Source organism: Erinaceus europaeus, chromosome 5 (genome assembly GCF_950295315.1).
Source record: "Erinaceus europaeus chromosome 5, mEriEur2.1, whole genome shotgun sequence".
NCBI classification, from domain to species: Eukaryota; Metazoa; Chordata; class Mammalia; order Eulipotyphla; family Erinaceidae; genus Erinaceus; species Erinaceus europaeus.
This window is the reverse complement of record NC_080166.1, coordinates 47,520,891-47,548,383: the sequence shown is the minus strand read 5'-3', so window position 1 is coordinate 47,548,383 and position 27,493 is coordinate 47,520,891. Positions and strand designations below refer to the sequence as shown.

Below are 27,493 nucleotides of genomic sequence, written 5' to 3'. Positions count from 1 at the left end.
TTTTAAAGCAATATCCCTAGACTTGAAAGCAACTCTAAAACAATATACTCAAAATTATATTACTATGCTAAAAATTACTTGCTAATTTGTCAGATTCATTTAGATACTACTGAAATGCATTACCTATGCAGTATTTCAGTCAGAATCAGAATTTTCACATGCATTATCACTAGTAGTAGGAAAAGTTCTGAAGCCTTGTTTTCTTGCAGTTCTAAGTTGGTGCAAAGGTTGTTTTGTGTCCTGAGAAACATGGTAAATTCGACCTTCTATGCCAGGCACAGCAAGTACTGATGATAATTTATCTGATGCTTCTTCCAAGGCTGTAAAGTAGAGAAATGGTCAAGAAGTCAGATGACACAACATAAAATTATAAAATTTAATAGAATTCATATATTGAAATTCATATCAATCTGACAGTTCAGTAAGAATTTCATTTAATTCATTTTCTATGATCAACTGAACAATCATAAAATTACAAGCGATACCAACGATAACTATAATAAAAAAGTTATTCTTCTTGATTTAAAAATTAATGTATTTCACTATCAAAATTTTATAATTTTCAGAAATTATAAGTTATGAACTGAGAAAAAAGCTATTCTATCAAACACTATAACCAGTTATAAAGCCTTTATTAATTTACTCTTTTCTAATTTTTAAAATATCCCTAAACAACATGCTTAAATGAGTAAAACTTCTAAACCAAAACAGAATGAGTTCTATAATAACTACAATGCTTATGATGTAGAAATTAGAAGATACTTTCTTTACAAGATACCTATTAAGCAAAAACCATAATAATATGGTTCACAGAGAAATGAGGTATAAAAATAGTTTATTTTTTTTAGATTTATTTATTCCCTTTTGTTGCCCTTGTTTTACTAATGTAGTTATTATTATTGTTATTGTTCTTGGATAGGACAGAGAGAAATGAAGAGAGGAAGGGAAGACAGGGGGAAGAGAGAATGATAAACACCTGCAGACCTGCTTCACTGCTTGTGAAGCGACTCCCCTGCAGGTAGGGAGCTGAGGGCTCCATGCGATTAACCCACCGCGCTACCACCTGACTCCCAAAAAAACAGTTTAAGTTATATGTTTAAGTAAAAAATTTTGAAAAAAAAATTTAAATACTCAGAATTTTCTTTGTTCTTTTATGTGTTTTGCTTAAGGCTCCTTATTATTTGTATTTCCCTCAGGCCTCATCTCATGAGACAGTCTTTATTAGTCTATTTTTTTTCAAGGTCAGGTCCTCACATATGTATGATTTCACCATTCCCAAGCCCATTTTCATGAAAGAGAGAGACAGAAAGAGAAAGAGAAAGAGAAAGAGAGGGAGAGGACAGGCACAGTGGTGGGGGGTGGGGGTGGGAGCACTCTAGAACTTGCCCTGGTGCTGTAACACTCCCATCCCATATGGTGCTAATGTTCAAACCTGGGTCTCACATATAGTAAGACACGGAATTCCCTACCTGATGAGTTATCTCTCCGATCCTGTTAAGCTTTTATTATAGTTCCCCAAACATGAATTTAAAATGGCACATATAATTCAAAATCTAGGGTTCAACTAAAAAAAAAAGTTTCAGATACAAAACTTCTGAAAAACATAATCACCTCTGAGTGAAGGGGATTTGCTTGTAGTAGTAACCAAACTCATTCGATGACCTGAAAGGCATGGTTTCCTTCCCTGAAGAATTTTTATTGATTCAAAGTGATTCATGACTATTGTAGAAAGAACTTGTGCAGTTTCTGCGTCAAATACTCGAGGGCAACTTATAAACATAGTATAACCGTCTTTTCCCTGAAATATCAAAATTCATTTATGTCACCTCTCTGGTGAAGAAATATAAATAAATAAAAAATGTTAGACACCGAAATGCAATTTCATACAAAAAATGACCATTCATTTTCATATATAAAATTAAAGCCCTTTTAAATTTCAGTACTACTTCTTGAGTCTCAAAATAATATCCTTTATCAGCAATCATTAAACATGACTATAAAGTTGTTCACAATGGATAACAGTGAATCTACTAAGTGGCTGTCAGCACTGAAGTTCTAGAATCTCTACATTCACAAGTGTACTACAGTGCTTTAGATTTATGTATTCAAGAGACAACTGAGTTTAACAGTTTTTACAGATTTAGTGATGCAACTATCACTGACATTAACAATTATATATAAAATGTATATATAATTGAAAATATAACTTTATGCCTATCAGATGTGCTTGGTTCAGTAGTCTATGATAGCATGTCATTGGTAGTTGTTTCGTCACACTATTCTTGCCAGTCATTTAGAGAATGGCATGAATTTTGGACTTTATTTAAATCTCATAATATGAAAAATTTAATAAAATCATAATTGCATATAAGGTAAGTCTAATTCATGACCCAAAAAAACCACAACAGAAAACATTTATTTAAACACCGAGGGTCTGAAATCATCTAAAGAAAAGTATGTGTGGCCCCAAATGTGAGAGGTTAGATCGCTAGCACCCATATCTTCCAAAAATTGATGCTCTGGTTAGTCAGTCTCTCTCTTGCCTTCCTTCCCTCTCATGAAAATAAGTAAATCTTATATCCGTATTTTCAAGCATATGTGAATGTGTGCATGTACATAAACGCATGTGTTAAGACAATGACTTGATCCGAAACATTTCAAAAATTATTCTCACATTTGCAATGTACTCCTTAATAGCAAGCAGATAAACCTTTTTTCTCTGTAAGTATTGTCCTTGGACTTTCACAGTATCTCTTAAGATTCGGTGTCCTGGTTCTGCATCTGGATCAAATCCAAATTCTACTCCAGCAACTTGAGGAAATCTAAAAATTAAAAGCACATTCCAAGATAATAGTATAAACTACATGTTAATAGTAGGCAGGATAAAACATCACAATTTAAATGCGTACATTTTATCATGCTAAACTGAAAAAGCAGAGATGCTTCTCTTTACAGAGTGAGTCACCAGATGAACTGAATGGGGGAGGGGTGCAAGAAAAGAGAAAATATTTTAGAACCTCCTACTTAATAAGGCTTTAAGACTTGCCCACCTTTCGAGGCCTAGAAAAAGAGGGGTGTGCTTTAGAGACTAAGCACAGTGCCCAGGAAAAGCAGCTTCTGATAGCAAGGCTTGAAAATACTTAAGTACTTTCTGCCTCTCCTCTGCCTCCACCCTACTCCATTCAGAGTTTCTGTCCATATATAGGATCTTATGCATTAGTAATGCTAATAGTCATAATCTATGTTTTGAGAGTAAAGTGTATGTTATACAAATAGAAGTATATTAATGTATGCTTTATTTGGTGCTTGCACGTTTTATTTAGTGGTTATATACACTTTATTTGGTAGTGTGGCTGGGGAGACAGCATAATGGTTGTACAAAGACTTTCATACCTGAGGTTCTAAGGTGCCAGGTTCAATCCCCAGCACCACAGAGATGATTAGTGCTCTGGTCTCTCTGTAGCTTTCTCTCTGTATCTCTTATTCATTGAAAAAATGAATAAATAAGATTTTTTTTAAAGAAAGATATTTGGTGATGGCTGTAGTGAGGTTTATACTTATTTAAAAGTATAAATCTGTATTGTATTTTTCATTCTAAATGATTGTGATTACAACTTCACAATACTAAACATCCTTAAAACAGAAGTATGCACTTTGAACTAATGGTATGTGACTGAGATCTCAGTAACAATTTAGGGAAAATTTAAGTGACAATGTATAAAAGGTTTTTCTAAGTTTTCCAGATGCTAGTTCCACTCCTTTTTCAACCTCGTTAACTCCTCAAATACAGTAACTATACATAATGATATTCTACATTATAGTGATGTAGATATCTATCTATTATGTATGTATTTATGATAATTTAATTATTGCCTTGGCAAATGTTTTTTTGTTTAAGAGTTAGAGGAGATTTAAAAAAAAAAAAAAAAGCACTCTACTCCCTAAACCTACCACCTCAGACTAATTTTCCTAACCATTCTACACTTAGGATTTGGTATAAATTCAGACAACATAGTAGTATCTCTCATATAAGAAAGAATGGGGGCTGGGTGGTGGTGCACCTGGTTGAGCGCACATGTTACAGTGTGCAAGGATCTGGGTTTGAGCCCCTAGCCCCCATCTGCAGTGGGAAGGCTTTGAGAGCGGTGAAGCAGGGCTGCAGGTTTTTTTCACTTCTCTTATCACCCCTTTCCCTCTGTATCCAGTTGTCTCTATCCAATAAATAAATAAAGTCTTAAAAATTTAAAAAGAAGCAAAGAAAGAAGTAAAAGCATTTGGAGGTACTTAATGATTGAAATTTAGGACTTATTCAAATATACCTATAAACAACTAAAAATAATCCTTATGTTTAAAAGGTATAATCCTTTACAGACCAGTATTTTGCCAAATATTGTTCACCAAAACACTGAAGGTTTATAAGTAAACTTAAATTAAAAATGTTAAAGCACACTTAAAATTCAGAGTTTTCTTTTGGTTCTATTACACAGAGATATACATGGTAAATATATCAGTTCGTAAAGACATTTTATACGTGCATACCTCCCATCTAGAGCTGGGTATTTGCAAACTCCATTTTCAAGTGCTTCATGAAGCTGTGCACCTGTTATTCTGACAACTAGAACTGGGTCAACCATAGGAAGGACTGACACAAGATCATATAAAGTGAAATTCCCCACTGGGTGTATTCTATTAGATCGGAGAGTACCTATAGTAATATAAGAGAGAAAATTCAGATATTGATTTAATTTCATCTGTAAAATATGACCTTTATGACTCAATATTATGTTCAGAATAGGCACCACTATGACAAAAGTTCTCTGTCTTGGTTTTCCACGCCCTAACTCATGTTTCTATTGCTTTTCCTTAGGTTACTTTAACCTTGATAATGTGGCACATTCATTTTTGAATGATGCTACTTTCATATTAGTCATGATTTTTCTCTTTAATAACAGAACATTAGAAATGAAAAAGTGAACTAGCTCTCCCCCTACTTTCTGATAATATCCTGCTGAAGGCATACCAATGCAAAGATAATTTGTGTTTAAAGATTTCCACAGAGAGTAATTCCAAAGACTTGTTTAGGAAAAAAAATTCTAATGCTTAACAAGTCTCACTTTTAGGAAGTACATCCACAAATGTCTATGTTATTCATGTAAGATTAAATCACTTGTATTTTCAATAAAAATCATTATAAGGTCTTTGTGGTTCATGACATCACACATTAAACTTTGAGATAGTTAATAGGTATCTGGTCACTGGTCAAACAGTGACCAGATACCTATACAGTAAGGTTTGGATTATGGCATGTTAATCAGCACTAATTTCTTTTTTTTCATTTTATTTTTTTCATTTTGTTAGTGATTTAATATTGATTTACAAAATTATAAAATAACGGGTATAAATCTGCACCATTCCTACTACCACCGTTCAGTCCCAATTCGCTCCACTGGAAGCTATAGCAGTTCTCCCAAGGTTGCAGATATAGGTTAACTATTATTTCTACAACTTTGTTTATATTTGTATATCTCTGTCCTTTTTTCCCATGGTCTCATCTTCTCTTCCTAAGTCACATCTGTACCTTTTATTACTTCTGACTGTCCCTCCGTTTTCCTCTTCTCTCTCCAGGTCCTGATGGAATTAAGAGTTCAGAGCACTCTGGCCATCTTTCCTCTATCATTTCTCCCCTGCTGGCAGTATGGACCAAAACTGGTTTGCCAGTCATAAATAAATAAATACACTACTGCTATTATAAATGTTGAAAAATAGTTTAAAAAGCAAATTAAATTCTGAAGTTACCTGAATTAAGAAGTGCTACATCAGCATGAGTAGCTTCCAACATTGCATTAGTGACCAAATTTCCAAGATTGCTCTCAAATCTTCTTACAGTAATTTCACGACCATCTAATTCCATATCAATTGGTCAGAGAACTTCTTCTAACATATACTTTAAAAAGAAAGAAAGAAAAAAGCTATCTAAAATGGACATTTCTCCTTTATGTTTCTCTGAGTTTCTCTTGACTGTTTTTTTTTTTTTACCGCCACGTCAGAATCAGATAATTTATTAGAACACTTCCTCTCCAAACATCAATGCTAAAAAGATATCAGAATACTACATATTTCAATAATCATTTACTTTTCCAAGTCACTGAAGAGACTAGGTTTCCATATACTTTTAAAACCTTCTTTCTTTACCATGTAGAGCCAGAAAACCATTATTTTGAAAGGATTTTAATTTTCTTGATGCCAGGCTCATGCAAGCATAAAGCTATCCATTAAGACTTAGATCCAACTCAAGAAAACTCCATCCCCATGAGATCATTTCAAATGCCATAAGTTATATGAGATAATGCATATATGTAAACAGAATCTGGTTCATATTTTCAATCAATTCTTGCAAATAAAATGTACACACACATACTCCCCCATGACACTACAATTTTGCACTGCCTACAGGAATCTAGAGGAAAAGACAAGCCTCAAGCCTCAAGACCTCAATTACATATAAAGTCTAGAAAGTCTAATTACAAAGTGATCACAGAGATATTTCAGTAAAAGCAGAATTCTTTTTCATTAATAGTTGATATAAAATCCACCTGTTCTTTTGTTACTCTAGAACTATTTAAATATGAATAGCAGTCAATTTTTTATTTGAGGTATAATTGACATATATACAAGCCCTTTATCAAAGGAATAAACTCATACTTTAGAATGATAATTACCACTAAAAATAAGTCAAATATTATATTCTGTATCAACTTCCATTATTTGTGAAGCCAAGAGAGATTTATAAATTGAAATCAATGCAAAAGCATTAATTTAGTATGATACAACATGCCATTTGCTATGGGGCTGGAAAGATAGCATAATGTTAATACAAAAGTAATATGGATCAACCTGTCAATGCCCATGTTCAGTGGGGAAGCAGTTACAGAAGCCAGACCTTCCACATTCTGCACCCCATAACAACCCTGGGTCCATACTCCCAGAGGGATAAAGAATAGGAAAGCTATCAGGGAAGGGGATGGGATACAGAGTTCTGATAGTGGGAATTGTGTGTAGTTGTACCCCTCTTATCCTATGGTTTTGTCAATGTTTCCTTTTTATAAAAAAAAGAAAAAAAAAGGCTTTCATGCCTAAAGCCCCAGGTTTAATTGTCAGCACCACCACCATAAACCAGAACTGAGTAATGCCATGGTAAAGTAAGTAAACAAATATATATATACATTTATATCTGTGTATATGTACATGTACATATATATGGGGGTTGGATTATAGTGCACCTGGTAGAGTGTACACATTATGATGCATGAGGACCCAGGTTCAAGCCTCCTATTACCACCTGCAAAACTTCAAGAGAGGTAGAGCTGCATTGCAGGTGTCTTTCTTGTTCTCTCCCTCTCATCTCCCTCTGTGATTTCTCTATTTCTATCAAATAATAATAAAATAACCAAACAGAAATTGCTATTCATTTATGACATGCTACTAAGTTCAATATTATCCAATAAAGTGTGATCAATATGCACTTTGCTAAAAACATAAGTAATATCCACCTACCTGTATGTTTTGAGTAAAATCATTTACTATTGCTTTAATCTGTGAATCTTCTTCCAAATAATTCAAAATGTCCATTTTCTCAAATACATATTGGGAAGAAGTACCAAAGAATCTTATATTTATTTTTGTCAGGTTTTTAAAATCAGATCCACTTTTAACAATCCAAGTTTCATTCACCTTCCTGATTCCATATTCATGGTCATGGCCCCCTAAAATCAAGTTGATCCCTTGTGCTTTCTGGGCAAGCCGTGTATCATTTCCCCACTTCATGTGAGTTATAGCAATGACAAGATCTGCTCCTTCTTCTTTAAGTTCTACTGCTATTTGGTTAGCAACTTCCACATAATCTTGATAGTTTACATTTGTCTTACTAACTGTAGACAAAGTATCTAGCCAATCTTCTTCTACTAATCCCATTAAGCCAATTTTTATATTGTTCCAATTAACTACTTTCTTTACTGTAGCATGTCCAAGAGGTTCAGAAGTAAATCTGTCATAGACATTACTAAGAAACCATGTAAAGTGCATTTGATCCATGTATTCTTCCAAAGTATCCACACCAAAATCAAACTCATGGTTCCCTGCAAAAATAAAAAAATGTTTGAAAATTAATTCACAAGGTTATCCCACTTTCATATTTAAATAGTATAGTATTTAAATACTGCACTGCAACAGCAGTGATTCCTACACTTGCCAGATTATGTTATTTTATTAGTCATTTTCCTTTAACTATCCCAACTTTGACTTACAAACAATAAAAATTTATTCCATAGATTTTTCTTATGGTAATTCAGGGTAAACTGCATTCTGGAAGAAATTCTGATGCAGATATTTTAGTATGTTATGTTATGGGACAAATGCAGTTAAATGATTAATTTGAGGTTGTCATCGCCCTATTTTAGAGATCAGTTTTAGTAGTGGATACACTAACATGCTGAATTAAAAAAAAAACAACCTGATGTTGGCATGGCTAAAGGTTTATCAATTTTGTTATATTTTTGAAGAAGCGCTTAGTTTCATTGACCCTTGTTTCTATCTTTTGTTTTCAATATCATTTATTTCTGCCCCAATTTTTATTATATCCCCTTATTCTACTTAGTTTGGGGTTGTTTCTGCTGTTATTTTCCTATATCCTTCGAATGTGAGGTTAGATGTGAAACTATTCTTGATGTGAACTTATACTGTTATGAATTTCCCTTTACTACAGCTCATGTTTTCATTTCATTATTTCCAGAAAATGTTTTTGTTTCCTTTTTGACTTATCTTTGGTCCAACAGTTGTTTATTTTCCATATTTTTGAGTTTTTTCTGATTTCCTTTTTTTATACTGATTACTAGTTTATTTTCAATGTGGCTAGAAAGGACACGTGGAATTGTTTCAGTGCTCCTGAACTTGCTAATACTATCTTCATGGCCCAACATATTGTCTATTCTAGACAATGTTTCATGTGACCTCAAGCAGAATGTGTCTTCCTTTTTCTTGGGTTGAAGAGCTCTGTATATTTCTAGTAGATTTACTTATCTTTCTTTGTCTTTCACCCTTGTTGTTCATTAGTTTTCTGTCTGGTTGTTCTGTCTACTTGGGAGACTGTAGTGTTAAATTCTCCTACTATCATGGTATTGCTATTAGTGCCAATCTTCAGACCTATTAAAAGCTGCTTTACGTATTTTGGTAGTCCTTCACATATTACAATATGCAAGGACCCAGGTTCAAGCCCCTGGTCTCCCACTGTAGGAGGAAAGCTTCACAAGTAGTGAAGTAGGGCTACAGGTGTCTCTTTGTTTCTGTATCTCCCCTGCACTTCTGAATATCTCTGTCTCTATCCAATAATAAATAAATAAATGTTAAAAAAAAAAAGGCACAAGATATGAAGGGACAGTTTCCTTGAAATCCTTTCTTCTCTTGCCAGGTTTAGAGATGTCTCTATACTATACTCCATACTAGTATTTAGTATTGTATATAGAAATATATAGTCAGCACGTGACTAATTTTTCTAGCAGCAACATTTTAAAGAAACATGTTTTAATGTTTCATTTAATATAACATATTCAACATATTTTAAAATGTTATCAATATAAAATTACTGGCAAGATATTTTACATTTTTATCTGTTTACATACTAAGTATTAGCAATACAATACTTATATTAAGCTTACAGCACATTTCATCTCGGACTAGCCCCAGTTTATATGCTCAGTACTATAATTTACTTTCCTTACTATTTCCTTCTTCATCATTTCTTTTAAATAACCCTTTTGTTAACCTCTCCTCAAATTTCTCACATGTGTAGCTAAAAGATAGTTCACCTGGCATGGTGTGTGGCAAGCAAGCGGCCCAGGTTCAAACCCCAACACCACATTGGAGTAGTAAGACATCAGGGGAAGCTTCAGTGCTGTGGTATCTCTCTCTAGCTGAAGCAAAATGAATGACACCTTGGCCTAGTAATAATAGACATGCACAACGCAGTAACCTCCCTTAAAAAATATCAAACATCGGCAATCAGGCGGTAGGGCAGCAGGTTAAGCGCACATGGCGCAAAGCACAAGGACCTGCATAAGGATCCAGGTTTGAGACCCCGGCTCCCCACCTGCAGGGGAGTTGCTTCACAGGCAATGAAGCAGGTCTACAGATGTCTTTCTCTCCCCCCTCTGTCTTCCCCTCCTCTCTCCATTTCTCTCTGTCCTTTCCAACAACGACTACAACAATAAAACAAGGGCAACAAAAGAGAATAAATAAATATGTTTTTAAAAAATCAAGCACCACCAACAATAAATGCATGTGTACCACCTATTTTTTTTCCTTTGGGGGGGCCTAGTGGATAAAATCATAGCTATTGACATGTGTCATCTTTTTTTTTTTTGTAGAGACAGAGAGAAAATGAGACAGAAAGGGACATGAGGAAGAAAGAGAGGACAAGAGAGAGAGATACCTACAGCATTGTAGCTCCACTATGAAGCTTTCCCTCTGTAGGTGCAGGCTAGGGTCTTGAACCTAGGTCCTTATGCACTACAGTGTATGCACCCAGCTAGGAGCACCACTGCCTGGCCATGTGTCAGCTATATTCTGACAGGGTAAAAAATATCTACATTAAAAAATATGATTGTGTTTAAAAAGTATGTGAAATTAAATAGTTACAATAAAGCCAATGTATGTAAAAGTACATAAAGATTCAAATATTTTATTCCCATTCAATGGAGTGTCTTTTTGTTTAGTAATGATTTCGTTTGCTTTAGGTTGATATAATTAATTCCATGCATTTTTTAATGGTTTTTGTCATTGGACTCAAATCTTCAAAGACAACGCTAAAGCCAATATTGTTTATTATCCTGTTCATATCTATTTCTATAGAGTTTATGGGCTTTTGCAAAATATACAAGTCTATAATCCATTTTGAGTTGACTTTTGTGCATATTTATCTTATACCTAATAAAACTGGAACTTTGAGAGATTTGTGTTTGTTTATTTGTTTGTTTTACTTATTGGGACAGAGAGAAAGGAGAGATGGAGAGAAAGAGAGACATCTATTTCACCACTCATGAAGTTTCCCCCTTGCAGGTGGAGACTGGGGGCCTAACCCAGGTGCTTACACAAGGTAACATATACACTCTCACAGGACACCACTGCCCAGCCCCAGATCTGGTGTTTTGTTGTTGTTGTTTGTTGTGCTGTGTTGTTTTGTTTCATTTTGTTTTGTTTTTGCCACCAGGGTTATCCCTGGGGCTGGGTGCCTACACAACGAATCCACTGCTCCTGTAGGCTTTTTTCCATTGTTGTAATTGCTATTACTGTTGTTGTTGCTGCTGCTGTTCTTGTTGGATAGGACAGAAAGAAACTGAGAGAGGAGAGAACAAAGAGGAGAGAGAAAGACACCTGCAGACCTGCTTAGTTAATTGACACACACACACGCACACGCACACGCACACGCACACGCACACACATACACACTGCAAGTGGGGAGCCAGGGGCTTGAATCAGGATCCTTGCACTTACCACTATTTGTGCTTAACCTGGTGCACTACCGCCCAGCCCCCAATTTGTTGGATTTTAAAAGATAGAATGGTGAAACTAGATTTCAGATGTAAAGCCCACAATCTTAACTACTCTGATAATATTCTCAATTTTTTGTAGATACACACTAGCTTGCAAAATAAAACTAATCCTAATTTTGATGACAAATTTTCAGATTTACTTAACAGTTCTTTTAATCAGCTCCCACATGTTCTCAATACCTATAAACTGATAAATAGAAGTACTGAACAATTCTTACATCACATAATCTAAAAACAGTATAAAACAGTATATAATCAGAACGTATTAAAGAGTAACTTGCATATGCTTACCAAAAACTGCAAAATGTACTCCCAGTGCATTTAAGATAGAAATCATATGTTTTCCTTTTGTTATTGTACTTAAAACTGAAGGATTTAAGCAGTCACCACTAAAAATCAAAAGTGGATTCAGGAAACGGAATTTTTTCACAGCTGTTGCAAATATAAAAAGTTAATTTTACATATTATAAAATAATGCTCCTATCAAAAAACAAATATATATTTTAAATGGCAGCATGAATATTTTTCTTAAAATTATAAGAAAAATAAAAGCATACAAAATATCTTAAGATCATATCCTACAGCCAAAGTAACTTCTCTTTTGATGTATTTGCACTCGAATAACAAGATAAAAACAAATTACTTAAGTATTTTAATAGGAAATATTTAATACAGAAGAATATAGAAAAATACATATGTTAAAAAATATGAACCCTTAAATATAAATTATATCGCTTTACAGCAAGATGAGATTTGCTGTTGGGACACAGAAGCAACTAGCTGATGAACGTAATTAACGTGTGGTTGACATCAGCCTAAGAGCATAGCACAAACTTAAGCAAACCCACAAGGGATAGTGGGTGCATTATAACTGATTTAAACATGAGCCTGCTGGAAGTTGGGCTCTCTACCTTCCTGCACACCTAGGTGCTGTTGGAATGAACATGGATTCTCCTCCTGGGGCTGTACACATGTAACTTAGTGTTGGTCATTAAGCCAGGTCTGCCAGGTCTGATACATTGCTAGATGCTGTAGTCTATTCACATAATCACTGTTTTGCCTGAGACCCGCCCTGCCTGCAGGGCATTGGTTTAATCCCCACTGGTTAGATAGAATTCATGCTCTTTTCCTTCTTTCCACCCACTCTCCTACCCACTTCCTTTTCTGGCCCGCCACTTCTGCCTCAGAAGATATAAAGGCAGTTTCTTTTCTGATGAATAAACACATTGGATTGCGTTCCTGCTCAGCCATGAGTTCTTGGTTGTCTCTCTCCCGCCTCAAAGCTAGCCAGCAGCTTAGCTCTGATAAAAATAGCTTATAAGACTCATGCCCCTCAGCTCATAAAGACTAGCTGATATTTGCAAACATCTTATTAGGTTTTTTCAATTTATTACATTAAGCTTGATGATAAAATAACTATTCTCTATAGTCATATTAGGAGAGTTTCTCTAAACAATGTTTAAAATACTTTTTCCTTATCCAATCCAGGAAATTCTTAAATCTTGGTAAGTCTTACCTAAGGAGAGTCAAAAAGCAGACTGCATTTTGCTAAAGACTCCTATTAAACTGACTTGGCTTTTAGAACTAGGATGATTTACCCTTCAACTATAGGACAAATGAAAAGAAAAAATTTTTGAGTTGAGAGCACCATTTCGAGCTTGTATGACTCCTTTAAATATAACACATAACATGCAAGCAAAAGTACTAGAAATGTGGGAAAGGACAAAATTATAATCAACAGTAAAAACAATTTTTAACAAAAAACTCACAAACGTTACACATATAGAAATTTTTAAACAAGAACACTAAATAAATTTTAGAGAAGTTAGAAGTAAAAAGAACACGAAGAAGAAAAGAAAAATTCAATGTGTAAATTACAGAACTTCAAAATATATAAATGAAACTGGGGCAGACAAAGGTGTGGGGAAAAACAGTCTTGTATACTTTCAGTTAAAATATACATTGGTGGGGGTTGGGCGGTGGCGCAGTGGGTTAAGCGCACGTGGCGCAAGCAAAGCGCAAGGTCTGGAGTAAGGATGCCGGTTCGAGCCCCGGCTCCCCACCTGCAGGGGAGTCGCTTCACAGGCAGTGAAGCAGATCTGCAGGTGTCTTTCTTTCCCCCTCTCTGTCTTCCCCTCCTCTCTCCATTTCTCTCTGTCCTGTCCAACAACGAACAATGTCAACAATGGTAATAATAATAACCACAACGAGGTTACAACGACAAGGGCAACAAAAGGGGGAAAAATGGGCTCCAGGAGCAGTGGATTCATGGTGCAGGCACCAAGCCTCAGCAATAACCCTGGAGGAAAATATATATATATATCAATTGGTGCAGTCTATATAAAAAACAGTAAGAAAAAAAAAACAGTAAGGAGGGGAGTTGGCGGTAGCGCAGTGAGTTAAGCCCACCAAGGACCTGTGTAAAGATCCCATTGGAGCCCTGGGCTCCCCACTTGCATGGGAGTCACTACACAAGAGGTGAAGCAGGTCTGCAAGTGTCCATCTTTCTCACCCCGCCTCTGTCTTCCCCTCCTCTCTCCATTTCTCTCTGTCCTAACATCAATAACTACAACAACAAAAAAGGAAAACAAAAGGGAAAATAAATATGTAAATATAAAAAATAAAAAGTAAAGAGATTTCTTTGAAAACTAAACACAGAAATGTCATATGATCCAGATTTCACTTCTAGATAATTATATGTAAACCATGAAAAAATACTTTTGAAAAATTACATGCATCTCTATGTTCATAGTAGTACCAGTCATCACAATAGCCAAATATGGAAACAATATAAATTCCACCAATACATGATTGGAAAAATAAATTGAGTGGTGTTTGCTCAGCAAGACACTGCTTAGTTGTTTAGAAAGATGAAGTTATGACTTTTGTGAAAATATGTTTGGATTTTGAGGTGATTATGCTATGAAAAATCAAGAAGTAAAAAAAAAAAAATCAAACCATGGAGTCGGGTGGTAGCGCAGTGGGTTAAGTGCAGGTGGTGCAAAGCACAAGGACCAGCCTAAGGATCGTGGTTCCAGCCTTGGCTCCCCACCTGCAGGGGAGTGGCTTCACAAGTGGTGAAGTAGATCTGCAAGTGTCTATCTTTCTCTCACATTTTTGTCTTCCCTTCCTCTCTCCATTTCTCTCTGTCCTATCCAACAACAACAACAATATTAACTACAAGGGTAAAACAAGTGCAACAAAAGTGAAAAAAAAATTTTTTTAATTCAAAACCAGTTTCTCTCATATACAATTACAAGTAATCAAAGCAAACAAACTGGCAAAAATTAACTCTTAGGACTCTGAAAATGTGATGATTACCAAAGGGTTAAAGATGACACATAAGAGGAAAGGGTAGTGAGGTCGATTTGCTACTGTTAAGTGACACTAGAACTTCAGTGTGCAATACAAATACAAAAGCATATACACATATCCAAATGTGAACTTATACTCTCAAAACTTATAATGTAAATCAACAGTAAATTAAGTAGTTTGTTTTTTTAAAAAAAACTGAACTTTAGGACAGATAAACGGGAACATAATCAAATCAGACAGAGAAGGAAAAGGATGTAGAAAAAAAAAAGAAAGAAAGAAACATGCAAGGCTGCATGAAAATGTAGGAAACATTTTTCAAGTCTTCCATACAAGTAGTTGGAATCACAGAATGATAAGAGGAAAAGAATGGATCAGAAACTGTATTAGAGGGAGTCGGGCGGTAGCGCAGCGGGTTAAGCACAGGTGGCGCTAAGCACCAGCAGAAGGATCCCGGTTCGAGCCGCCGGCTCCCCACCTGCAGGAAAGTCACTTCACAGGCGGTGAAGCAGGTCTGCAGGTGTCTGTCTTTCTCTCCCCCTCTCTGTCTTCCCCTCCTCTCTCCATTTCTCTCTGTCCTATCCAACAACGATGACATCAATAATAACTACAACAACAAAACAACAAGGGCAACAAAAGGAATAAATAAATAAATAAATAAAAATTTTTTAAAAGTTTAAAAAAAAGAAACTGTATTAGAATGGATAAGAAATAGTTTTCATTTCCCAAAGCTGATAAAGTTATTTGCCAACATATTCAAGAATCTCAGTGAACCACAGTCAGAACAAATACAAAGAAAGATACATCCTCTCATCATAGTAAGCTTGCTAAACCCTAAAATCAAAACAAGAAGTTGAAGTGTTGTATGAGTGATGATTTCAAGTGGAGTAGCACTCATGGCTGTGGTAATAGCAGGAAGTTGCACAGGTGGCTGACACTGCAGCAAAACTCTAGAAGCCAAACAAATACCAGAATAAAAAATTTTATAGTGCTGAAAGAAAAAAAAAAAAACCCACCAACCTACAATTTTATAGTCAACATAAATTATTAAAAGATGAAACAAAAATTAAAACATTTATTGAAAATACGAGAAAATTCACTACCATTAAATCTACTTTAGCAAGATTATTAATATTATAGATTTTAGGGAGTCGGGCTGTAGCGCAGCGGGTTAAGCGCAGGTGGCGCAAAGCACAAGGACCGGCATAAGGATCCCGGTTCGAACCCCGGCTCCCCACCTGCAGGGGAGTCGCTTCACAGGCGGTGAAGCAGGTCTGCAGGTGTCTGTCTTTCTCTCCTCCTCTCTGTCTTCCCCTCCTCTCTCCATTTCTCTCTGTCCTATCCAACAACGACGGCAACAATAATAACTACAACAATAAAACAACAAGGACAACAAAAGGGAATAAATAAATAAAATAAATATTAAAAAAAAAATTATAGATTTTACTCATGCTAAAATAATGAATCAAGATGGATGCAATGAACTACCGGTAGATGCGAAGAGCATTGAAACATGTAAATATATGCATATTAACTAGATGAGTAATAAATTTGATGGATTAAAGAAAATAACAGACCATATACATGTAATGTGCCTGCTTTGATATGCACATAATAAATTTGAGCTTGGGTCCCAGCTACACTGGAAGAAGCTTTGGTGCTGTGGTAGCTTCTCTCTCTGTCTTTCTCTGGAAAACTCTTTTCAGAGTGGTGAAGTCCTAGTGACAAAAATTAAGAGAACGAAAGAAAGAGAAGAATGTAGGAAGGAAGGAAGGAAGGAAGGAAGGAAGGAAGGAAGGAAGGAAGGAAGGAAGGAAAGAAGGAAGGAAGGAAGGAAGGAAGGGAGAGAGAAAGAAGGGAGGAAGGCAGACAAGGAGGAAGGAAAAAGAAAAAACTGATAGCATCATACATTATCTACAGCAAATATAAAGGTAAAATATAGAAAAATAATATTAAAATCAAAAGAGGAATGATTATAATTAAAATACTACAATTATTGCATTATTCAAGGAGGAATAGAAATACTGATTTAAGATAGCCTATAAAATAAAGGCTAACATTACATATAAATATAACAAACATGGTACTTAACTTTATATTATTTATTTATTTATTTATTTATTTTTGGTACCTGCTCTACGAATCTACCGCTTTTGTGGCCATTTTTTTACTTTTTTTTTTTTTTTTGATAGGACAGAGAGAAATTGAGAGGGCAAGGGGAAGATAGGGAGAGAAAAAGAGACCTGCAGACCTGCTTCACCACTTGGGAAGCGACCCCCTGCAGGTGGGGAGCAGGGGGCTCAAACCTGGATCCTTGTGCTTTGCCTCATGTGCGTTTAGCCCAGTGGGCTAATATGGTAATTTAATAAATATGGTAATTTAATAAAAGTGATCTGCAGAGTGAGTTAAAACACACATCTACTATAACCCACTCACATGAGATGAAATTTAACATCAAGTGTTCCAAAAGTTAAAAGGAATGTTAAAATACCTCCATATCAGATGTCAGGCTCAGGAAAAAAAGAAAAAAAATAGTATAGTCATGGGCTCTTTGGAATTTAACTAAAATAGGACTACTATCTACAAAACAGAGTCCCCCCCCCCCCAACTCTTCATCTGAATTATTCCAGCCTTGAGGTTCATGATTACTCAACAATTTGTTTGGCATTATACGTTAACTCTTTTTCAGCCACCAAATTCCAGATGCTACCATGATGCCAACTGGACTTCCCTGGGCAGACGACCCCACCAGTATGTCCTAGAGCTTTGCTTCCCCAGAACCCTGCCCCACTAGGGAAAGAGAAGACAGGCTGGGAGTATGGATCCACCTGTCAACGCCCATGTTCAGTAGGGAAGCAATTACAGAAGCCAGACCTCCCACCTTCTACACCCCATAATGATCCTGGGTCCATACTCCCAGAGGGATAAAAAATAGGAAAGCTATCAGGAAGGGATAGGATACGGAGTTCTGGTGGTGGGAATTGTGTGGAGTTGTACCTCTCTTATCCTATGGTTTTTGTCAGCGTTTCCTTTTTATAAATAAAAAGTTAAGAATAAATAAATAAAATTTTAAAAAATATATTCAAAAAAGAAACTATTAATAAAAGAAAACAGTTGGGGCCGGGTCATGTTGCATTTGGTTGAGTGCACATGTTACAATTTGCAAGGACCCAGGTTCGAGCCCTCGGTCCCCACCTGAAGGGGGAAGCTTTGCAGGTGGTGGAGCAGATCTGCAGGTGTCCCTCTATCTCTTTCCCTCTTTATCACCCCCCCTCAATTTCTGGCTGTCTCTATTCAATAAATAAAAAGATAATTAAAAAAAGAAAACAGTTAAGCATTACACATAAAGGAATCCTCTTTAATGATTAATGACTCAAAACAAAGTTATAAAAACCCTACACTAGTCTATGTACTGCCTCGAGAAATATAAAGCAAAGATTAACAAAGATGAAGGGGAACTAAAAAGTCCATGATCTCACTAGTCAACCTGAAAATACACCTCAGAATTAGCAAACAACAGTAATCAGTAAAGATACATTTGAAGAATGTGAATAATCAACTTGACAAAACTAACATGCCCCGAAGACAAAACACACTTTTGCTTGAGGAGATAGGAATAATTTAACAAAATTGATTGTGCTGGATCCTAAAACCTCTATCACAGATTTCACACTACCATAACATATCAAACATATACGCTAACCATAATACAATGAAACAAGCGCTCAGTAATAACTAGACAAGCCTCAGCATGTTTAGAAATTAGGCAACAGAAATCTAAGAGTTCTGGCACAGTAGACTTTTGAAGTAATAGTAAAAATATATTAAACTTGTAGGAAATAGTTAAAGTGTTGTTCAGGAGGCAATGTATAGTTAAAATGCATTTTAGATAGAAACAGTAATATTTAAAAATACATAATCATGTTTCTACCTAAGACTAAGAAAAATAAAAATGCAAAATAAACTGAAAGAAATATAATAAAATGAAGTGTAAATATGCTTTTTTTTTTTGCCTCCAGGGTATTGCTGGGGCTCAGTGCCAAATCCACTGCTCCTGGAGGCTAATTTTTCACTTTTGTTGCCCTTATTACTATTATTGTTGTCATGGCTGTCATTGTGGTTGGATGGGACAAAGAAAAATCGAGAGGGGGAGGGAAAGACACCTGCAGACCTGCTTCACTGCCTGTGAAGCGACCTCCCTGCAGGTGGGGAGCCCAGGGGGCTCGAACAATGATCCCTACGCTGGTCCTTGCACTTTGCACCATGTGCACTTAACTTGCTGCGCTATTGCCCGACCACCTGTAAATATGCTTTAAAGAATCAATGAAACTAGAAACGTGTCTTTAAAAGTTAAACCTTAACAAGACTGAAACAAAAAGAAACTAAATACAATAACTGAAACAAGAGAATTTTCCTACAGATTCTACATATAAAAAAAGACAAAAAAATGATGACTTTAAATAGGGAACCTTCCAATGGAGGAGATGTGATAACAGAACTCTGGTGGTGGAAATTATATGGAACTGTACCTCTCTTACCCTACAACCTTGTTAACCATTATTAAATCACTAATAAAGATGATTTGAAGTGCATTTGTCAACAAATTTGAAATATAAGACAAATTTCTTGACTCTGAGCCTATTAGTGAAATCAAAGCCATAATTCAAAACTTTTCAAAAAGAAAAACTCCAGTAGAAAGAATAAAACCTTGTAAACCATTCTATAAAATATATATTATCTAGATGAAAAGATATTAAAAGAAAGGACATTCCAGCCTTGTACCTTACATAAGTACTATCACAAAATTCTTGAACTATTTCTAGTAATTTAATCCAGCAATATGAAAAAAATTAAAAAGAATAAAACATAACCAAGTAAGGGCTTATTCCATGAAGGAAATAATGGCTAAATATTTAATATATATATATTAATAAATCAATATAATTTTACCACATTAGTGAAACAAAGAATAAAAATTGTGATTCCTTGGACTGGGTTTAGTGTCTTGCACCGAAGTAAAGGAGTGGGGGGTGGTGTTAGTGTGTGACGAAGAAAACTGAGAAATGTTACACATGTACCAACAACTGTATTTACTGCCTAGTGTAGACCATTAATCCCAATTTAAAAAAAAATTTAAAAATGACTCCTTACAGTTATCTAAAAAGAAATAAAAAATGAGTTATAGTTGAAAAACCATTCATGAAAATATCTATGTATATATGCCAGCAGGGCGTGTTATGGCTCTTTGTGCAGACTCAGGTTCTCTCTCGGGGTCCCCAGCTGCAGGGCTGAAGCTTCACAAGTGGTGAAGTGATGTAACTGTCTCTCCTTTTATCTTTCTCCTTTTTTCACCTATCAACTTGTTTAAAAAATAATAGTAAAGGAAGGGGGAGAGTGTAGGAGTGGTGGAGTACTGCAGGCACCCAGTCTTAATGATAACCCTGGTGGGAAAACAAATAAACAAAAAAATCACAAGGATTTGAAAGTAAGGGGAAAAAAAAACTTTGGGGTAGAACTTGCATATATATATAATATGCCCTGAACACTAATCCTGAAATATTCTTTCCCATCTCTGTCTCTCTACATCCTACCAACTAAAATCCCTTCTTTGATCACTCCTGGGCTACCAGTCCCTAATATCCGTGGGAGAGGAAGAAAGGATGTGTCCAGCATTGTGCAGACACCAATGCCAAGTTTCCTCCTCCGGAAGCCCTGCCTCTCGCCCAGGCCTCAGAAGCCACCGGATTTACTGATGGGCACCAAGCGGAGGTGCAGCCAGGCCCCGGTCAGCACAGGAGAAACCCGCCTCTCGCCCAGGCGGCAGCCCCGCGTCTCTCCCTCCCCTCCGGGACTGGGCGGAAAGATGGCAGCCCACACCTTGCGGCGCCTCCTACAGGCTCCTCTGGCCTCGGGTCCACGTCGTAAACATCATTGAAATGAAGAATGGTCAAGTCGTAGGGACCCATGTCAGCTGACTTGTCCTCCCACATGATCCTAGAGGGTTCAACTTCCAGCTCTGAGGACTGAGGTAATGGCACTTGAGGAGCGCCCTCAGGGGCCTCCATGGCTCAGCGAAGAAGATGGGAGCCAGGAGCCCCAGGGGCCGCCGCTCGCCTTCCGCCTTCTGTGGCCCGGCGCGCGGCAGCCCTCGCGGGTTCAGCTGTGTCTCTGACGAGGCTCCGGCGAGGCGAGAGGGGAGGCCAGTGGCTACTGGTCATCGAGGAGCCTAACAGATATCCAGTGCACGTGCTCTCTCCTCTTACGAGGATCTGGGAAGCAGAATTAAATGCACAGATACAGTCAAAGCTCCTTAAATCTTGCTGGACAAAACTTTTTTTTTTAATTTAAGAAAGGAAACATTAACAAAAAACCGTAGGATAAGAGGGGTATAACTTCACATATTCCCCACCACCCGATCTCCATATCCCATCCCCTCCTCTGATAGCTTTCCCACTCTCTATCCCTCTGGGAGTATGGACCCAAGGTCTTTGTGGGGTGCAGAAGGTGGAAGGTCTGGCTTCTGTAATTGCTTCCCCGCTGAACATGGGCATTTCCACTACAGAGCCTATATTTCCCCCAGTCTTGGAACCTTAGGGTGGGCTCCACTTTCCCGTATGCTTCTCCCAATTCATATCAAATAATATTGCATCCGCCTATGGCAACCTAATCAACGCAGCAACGATTGCCACCTCAACATGCTTCACCTCAGACTGTGTCCAGAGACTTCAGGTGTGGGATGACAACCCTTCAGCTTCATCACTCCGGTGAGGCCTTTCCTTTCATAGGATTCTCTAATCCCATTCCAGGTAGTCCACTCCCCAATAAAGTCCCCAAACCTAGATATAGACCAGGTCTTTTTTTTTTTTTTAACAGAGCTCTGATTCAAGAAGTACAGTTAAAGCTCCTTTAAAAATCTTGCTGGACAAACTTTTTTTTTTTTTACAAAGCTCCGATTCAGGAAGTAGAGTCAAAGCTCTTTACTTTAAAAATATTACTGGACAAACTTTTCTTCTTCTTTTTTTTCTATGAACTTCCCATCTCTTCTCTGTGGGGATTTCACCCTCTTTACAACAAAAAAATAGGCTAGCTCTTTAAATAAACCATCTGCTTCATCCACTTTCCTAGCTCCCTCAAGCTCTCCCTTTCATTTTCTCTCCCCTTCAATTTTATCCATTAAGTCAATGTAATTGAACACTTTTATTCCAGAACTGAAGATAGGATTTAAATAAACACAGCTCTTGAGGGACTCTACTGGATACCTTCACCTCCTCATTGATCCCAGCTGTCCATTCTTTATAAGCCTGAAAGCTCTTACCTGCCTCTACCATAATTTTTATATTTTTCCCAAATCATTTTATTGAGGGGGTAATAGTTACAGTATATTTGTTGACACAGGGTGAAATTGCTTGTCTCCCTGTGATAAGTATCTGCAAAACACGGACTGTGCAACTTGGGCCTCTTTTCACCAACTTAGGTCTCTTTCCACCATTATGTATCAGAGTCCCAAAGGTCCCCATCACCCACTCAATTTGTCCCCTTCCCAAGAATCCTTTGTTTTGATGCAACACACCACACTCAGTCCAAGTTTACTCCTTTTCTCAAGTGTTCTCCTTTTCTGTCCTTGTTTCATAATTTCCACCTATGAATATGGATATAGAGTATTTACCATAATGTTAATGTAACTTGCCTTTGACACTTCTGCTCGAATGTAGGCACCTCACGACACTGTTTTAATGTACCTAATGATTTCCTGATGTTGTTTTCTTTTACATCTAATATTATGATGCTGATATAAAATCACTTTTGTGACATGGGCTCTGATGTCCCTTCTGAGAATAAAGTAAAGGTAAAATCCTTGCTTATATTGCTTTACATTTTATAAGTTATTATGAAATTATGGATTCTCAGTTAATCAGTAAGTTAGTTACCCCAGAGTGCTGAAAAGCCTTGGAATATTGCCAGCTGATCAATTGCTTAATTGTTGATAAATTACTGATAATTTAATACAGAATAATGCAAGGCTAAAGTTAAAAGGTAAGATTATTGAACTACACAAATATATAATTAAATATACAAATATAAATACAAGTGCAGGTACCCTTATAATTTATCCAGTCCTAAAGGAGATGCTTCCAAAATTTCAGTATTTTTTCGATTTTCAGAATTATTTATATTAAATGACTGTAATTTTCATCATATAGTTTTATCTTTTAAAATAATCTTGCAATTTTTCTGCTTGAAAATGAAAAATTAGGGCCAGGTGTTAGGGAAACTGGTTGAGCTCAATGTGTTACAATGCACAAGTACCCAGGTTTAAGTCTCCAGTCCCCACCTTCTGAGGGAAAGCTTTGGGAGTGGTGAAGCAGTGTTGCAGGCCTCTCTGTCTCTCTCCTTCCCTATCTCCCCCTCCCTCTAGACTTCTGGCTGTCTCTATCCAATAAAGATAATTAAAATAAAATAAACTGAAATGAAAATTATATTGATTGCCTTTCTTATATTAAGTCACCCTTCCACGCAGACAATAAATACTCCTAAAAGAAGTAGAATTTTGGGAGTCGTGGGGTAGCACCGTGGGTTAAGTGCATATGGAGTGAAGCTCAAGGACTGGCGGAAGTATCCAGGTTCGAGCCCCCGGCTCCCCACCTGCAGGGGACTTGCTTCATGAGTGGTGAAGCAGGTCTGTAGGTGTCTGTCTTTCTCTCCCCATCTCTGTCTTCCCCTCCTCTCTCCATTTCTCTCCTATCCAACAAGGATGACAACAACAACAGCAATAATAACTATAACAATAAAAAACAAGGGCAACAAAAGGGAAAATAATAAATAAATATTTTAAAAATTAAGTAAAGTAGAATCTTTTTATTCAAGAAGAGGACAGGCAGAAAAAAAAAAAAAACTGCCAATGTACAGATGGTTTTGATATTTGACCTGGATGAAAATCACTGGTCTACTGATTCTATTGAAAAATCATCTACTTCTAGGGCTTCAGCTTTCACTTTGAACAGGAAGATTCTTCGGCACATCTTGAGTTGTAGCCTCTACTGAATTTCAGATCTGGCATTTATAATTATCTGTAGAATTTCTTCCCTAAAACCTTTCATTATCACCTCAATTTAACACATCTAAATCAAAGTTAATTAATTTTTTACCAAACTCATTTCTCTTTTAGATCTTAATGGTTCAGGCAATTAGTCCATCTCCTAAATATAAAACTCTGGAGACATTCTAAATATTTTCTTTTCTACCTTTACAAGTCCTATCAAGTCTTCCTTTGTAATGACCTTTGCAATTCCCTTTTTCATTATCATTGCTATTTTGAAATTTTAGTTTCTATTACTTTATGGTGGCAATAGTCAATCACACTCTAATCTTTCTTTTCTTTGCCCATTCAAACTGTTCAAGAATAGTTTAACTGGTGGGGGAGAAAGAATATAGTTTATATGAAGAGATTTTTATGTCTGAGGCTCCAAATTTCCAAGTTCAATCCTAGGCACCACCATTATGGTGAAAACAAATAAATAAACAAAAAAAATTACATTGATCTCCTTAAAATTATGCTAGGCTTTCAATTCCAAAATAAAATAATTTTCTCTATTGTTTGTAGGATACAGTCCAAAATTCATAGTGTGTGTTTTAAGTTCTATCATAACTTGGCTCCAGCCCACTTTTCCAATCTACTTAATTATTATTTCCTTATATAAGCCCTCTGATCCAGCCAAACTGATATACTTACTTAAGATGTGCATTTGAATCTATAATGTGTATTTTTGTTTTTACTTATATGCCACTTTGAGTTCTTTCCTCCTTTTTTCTTCATATTTAAATTCTACCTCTTTTCATTAAGACCTATCATAAGCTTATTTCTCCTGAAGCCTTTGTTCACAAGTTTAGCAATTGGCTGGCTCCCTCCATTGTGGGCACATGGGTCTGACGACTCCTTTAGTAACAAAATCTTGCTGAGATTCCTTTTGCTGGGAAACACTCCCAACAGACCTCTCTTGCAGAAGAAACTACTGTGGTTTGCCATTTCTACTCCTGGTACTTTAAATTCCTAGGTAAGAATTTTCCTTATTTGTCTTTGTATATCAGCAACTTGCACATAGTAGGTACATGAGTCATATTTTTTCTTAACAAGACAAAAAAAATCCCACTAAATAAAGCATCAGCTCTCTTCCAGGTGGGGAATGAATAGCAAGGGCAGAAAGTTAGTGTTGTGTACAGGGCAGCAGGTTCGAGAAGTGTGGATATACAAGCTCTAACTTTCCAGAACACATCTTCCCTTCTTTGGTTAGAAGACCTATTATAAGATCAACCACCAAAGTGGGAAGTATTGAAATTAAGGATCTTGTGGTTGGTGATGAGGCAAGTGAATTATGCTCAATGTTGGAAAGTCAACTACCCTATGGAAAATGGCATTGTGCACAGTTGGGATGATAGGACATATCTATGGGAGGACACATTAGGACCAGAGAAGCAACATGGATAACAGAAATTGTAAGATCTTATTTATAGAACCTCCTATGAACCCAACCCAAAACAGAAGATTGTAGAGGTAATGTTTGAAACTTAGAAGTTTTCTGGCAAGTATGTAACCTTCTAGGCAGTGCTGACTTTGTATGCTCAAGGCTTACTGACTCCCATGGTTGTGGACTCTGGAGATGGTGTGACTCACTTTGCCCAGTATAGGAAGGCTTTTCTCTACCTCACCTTACCAGAAGACTGGAAGAAGCTGGGAGAAATGTTACCAGGAATCTAATAAAGCTGCTTCTGTTGAGAGGATAAGCCTTCACCCGTTCTGTTGATTTTGAAACGTTTCACATGATTAAAGAAAAATTGTGTTATGTGGGATATAATATTGAGCAAGAGCAGAAATTGGCTTTAAAAACCACAGTATTGGTTGAATCTTACACACTCCCAGATGGTCGCATTATAAAAGTTGCAGGAGAAAGATTTGAAACACCAGAAGCTTTATTTCAACCTCACTTGATCAGTGTGGAGGAAGTAGGTGTCACTGAATTGTTATTGTTGTTGTTGTTGTTGTTTATCTTTACTTATTTATTGGATAAAGGCAGCCAGAAATTGAGAAGGAAGGGGAAATAGTGAGGGGGAGTGACAGAGAGACACCTGCAGCCCTGCTTTACCCCTTGCAAATCTTTCCCTCTGCAGGTGGAGACTGGGGGCTCGAACCTGGGTCCTTGTGCATTGTAACATGCGCTCAACCAGGTGTGCCATCACCTGGCCCCCCACTGAATTACTTTTTAACACAATTCAGGCAGCTGGCAGTGATACCAGACCTGAATTCTCTAAGCACATTGTACTTTTTAGAGGGCCTACTGTGTATCCTGGGTTGCCATCAGGTTGGAACAAGAACTTAAATAGCTTTACCTAGAATGAGTGGTAAAGGGAGATGTGGAAAAACTTTCTACATTTAAGATCTATATTAATCATATGGTATTCTTGGGTGATATAGTTCTAGCAGATAGCATGAAAGACAAAGACAGCTTTCGGGTGATCCGTCAAGAATACCAAGAAAAGGGTGTCCATGTGCTGGAGAAACTTTGTGTGACTGTTTGATAAAACTCCAGAGCTTTTTCCCATCACACCCATCACACTTCCTCTTTTTTCCTTTATTGCCAATCTTTGAGCTCATTCAACTCCATGACATGAAGGAGGCCTCTCTGGGCCCTTTGACTGGAAAAGGCAGGCTGGTTTTGTTTGTTTGTTTGTTTTTCTGTGGAGGAGCTTTGTTAAATTTTTGTTAATATGGGTAAATCTGACTGTTTAATTCAGCCACTTCCCTACAAAGACAAATGAAAGGGCAAAGGGTCCTGTCTGCTGATTTGCTTCTTCTAAGGAATTTACATCATTTCTGTAGGTTTCATATTTTCACTTTACTGCTCTAATTCTGCTAGTTAATTTAGTCTTTAGCGCACTAGGTGGTATTAGCATAAGAAAAAACTTTTTTTTTTTTTTGCCTCCAGTGTTTTGCTGGGGCTAGGTGCCTGCACCAGGAATCCACTGCTTCTGGAGGCTTTTTTTTTTTCTTTCTTTCCTTTTTTGGTTGCCCTTGTTGTTTAATCATTGTGATTATTATAGTTGTTATTGATATCGTTGTTGTTGGATAGGACAGAGAGAAATGGAGAGAGGAGGGGAAGACAGAGGGGGAGAGAAAGACACCTGCAGACCTGCTTCACCACCATGAAACGACCCCCCTGCAGGTGGGGAGCCCAGGGCTCGAACTGATATACTTATGTTGGTCCTTGCACTTTGTGCCATGTGTGCCTAACCCACTGAGCTACCACCCAACCCCCAAGAAAAAACTTTTAACAGCTGCTCTTACATATTACTAGGGATGGGAATGGTAAGGGTGGACAGCTGAACCTTTTATAAACGTTTCCTCTGCAGTGTGGCATATTTCAACAGTTAACACTAGCTTTTTATGTGCCTTAAAACTTCTCATGTTAACATTTTAGAGAAATGTTAGGCTCTAAAGTAAAATGTTTTTGGGTGGGATTTTGCGTGAGGGGGAAGGGACAATCTTTTTTCTTTTACTTTTCTTTTTGAACTTTTTTGCTCTGAGG

The 27,493-nt window shown here is 36.8% G+C and overlaps 1 protein-coding gene and 1 pseudogene across 1 annotated transcript in view; one reads left to right on the top strand and one right to left on the bottom strand.

Annotated features, from left to right (window-relative positions):
* The window catches only part of LOC103123486 (trifunctional nucleotide phosphoesterase protein YfkN-like), a 29,379-nt gene extending 8,408 nt beyond the window's left edge, over window positions 1–20,971 (bottom strand). Inside the window, 8 exon segments of the mRNA XM_007534139.2 lie at window positions 124–320; window positions 1,612–1,798; window positions 2,675–2,822; window positions 4,540–4,705; window positions 5,797–5,944; window positions 7,555–8,135; window positions 11,895–12,046; window positions 20,793–20,971. Coding sequence (XP_007534201.2) covers window positions 136–320; window positions 1,612–1,798; window positions 2,675–2,822; window positions 4,540–4,705; window positions 5,797–5,944; window positions 7,555–8,135; window positions 11,895–12,046; window positions 20,793–20,905 — 1,680 coding nt within the window. The 5' untranslated portion in view covers window positions 20,906–20,971 and the 3' untranslated portion in view covers window positions 124–135.
* A 4,125-nt stretch (window positions 20,972–25,096) lies between these two features.
* Window positions 25,097–26,486, top strand: LOC103123480 (actin-related protein 2-like; annotated as a pseudogene).
* The last annotated feature ends 1,007 nt before the right edge of the window (window positions 26,487–27,493 follow it).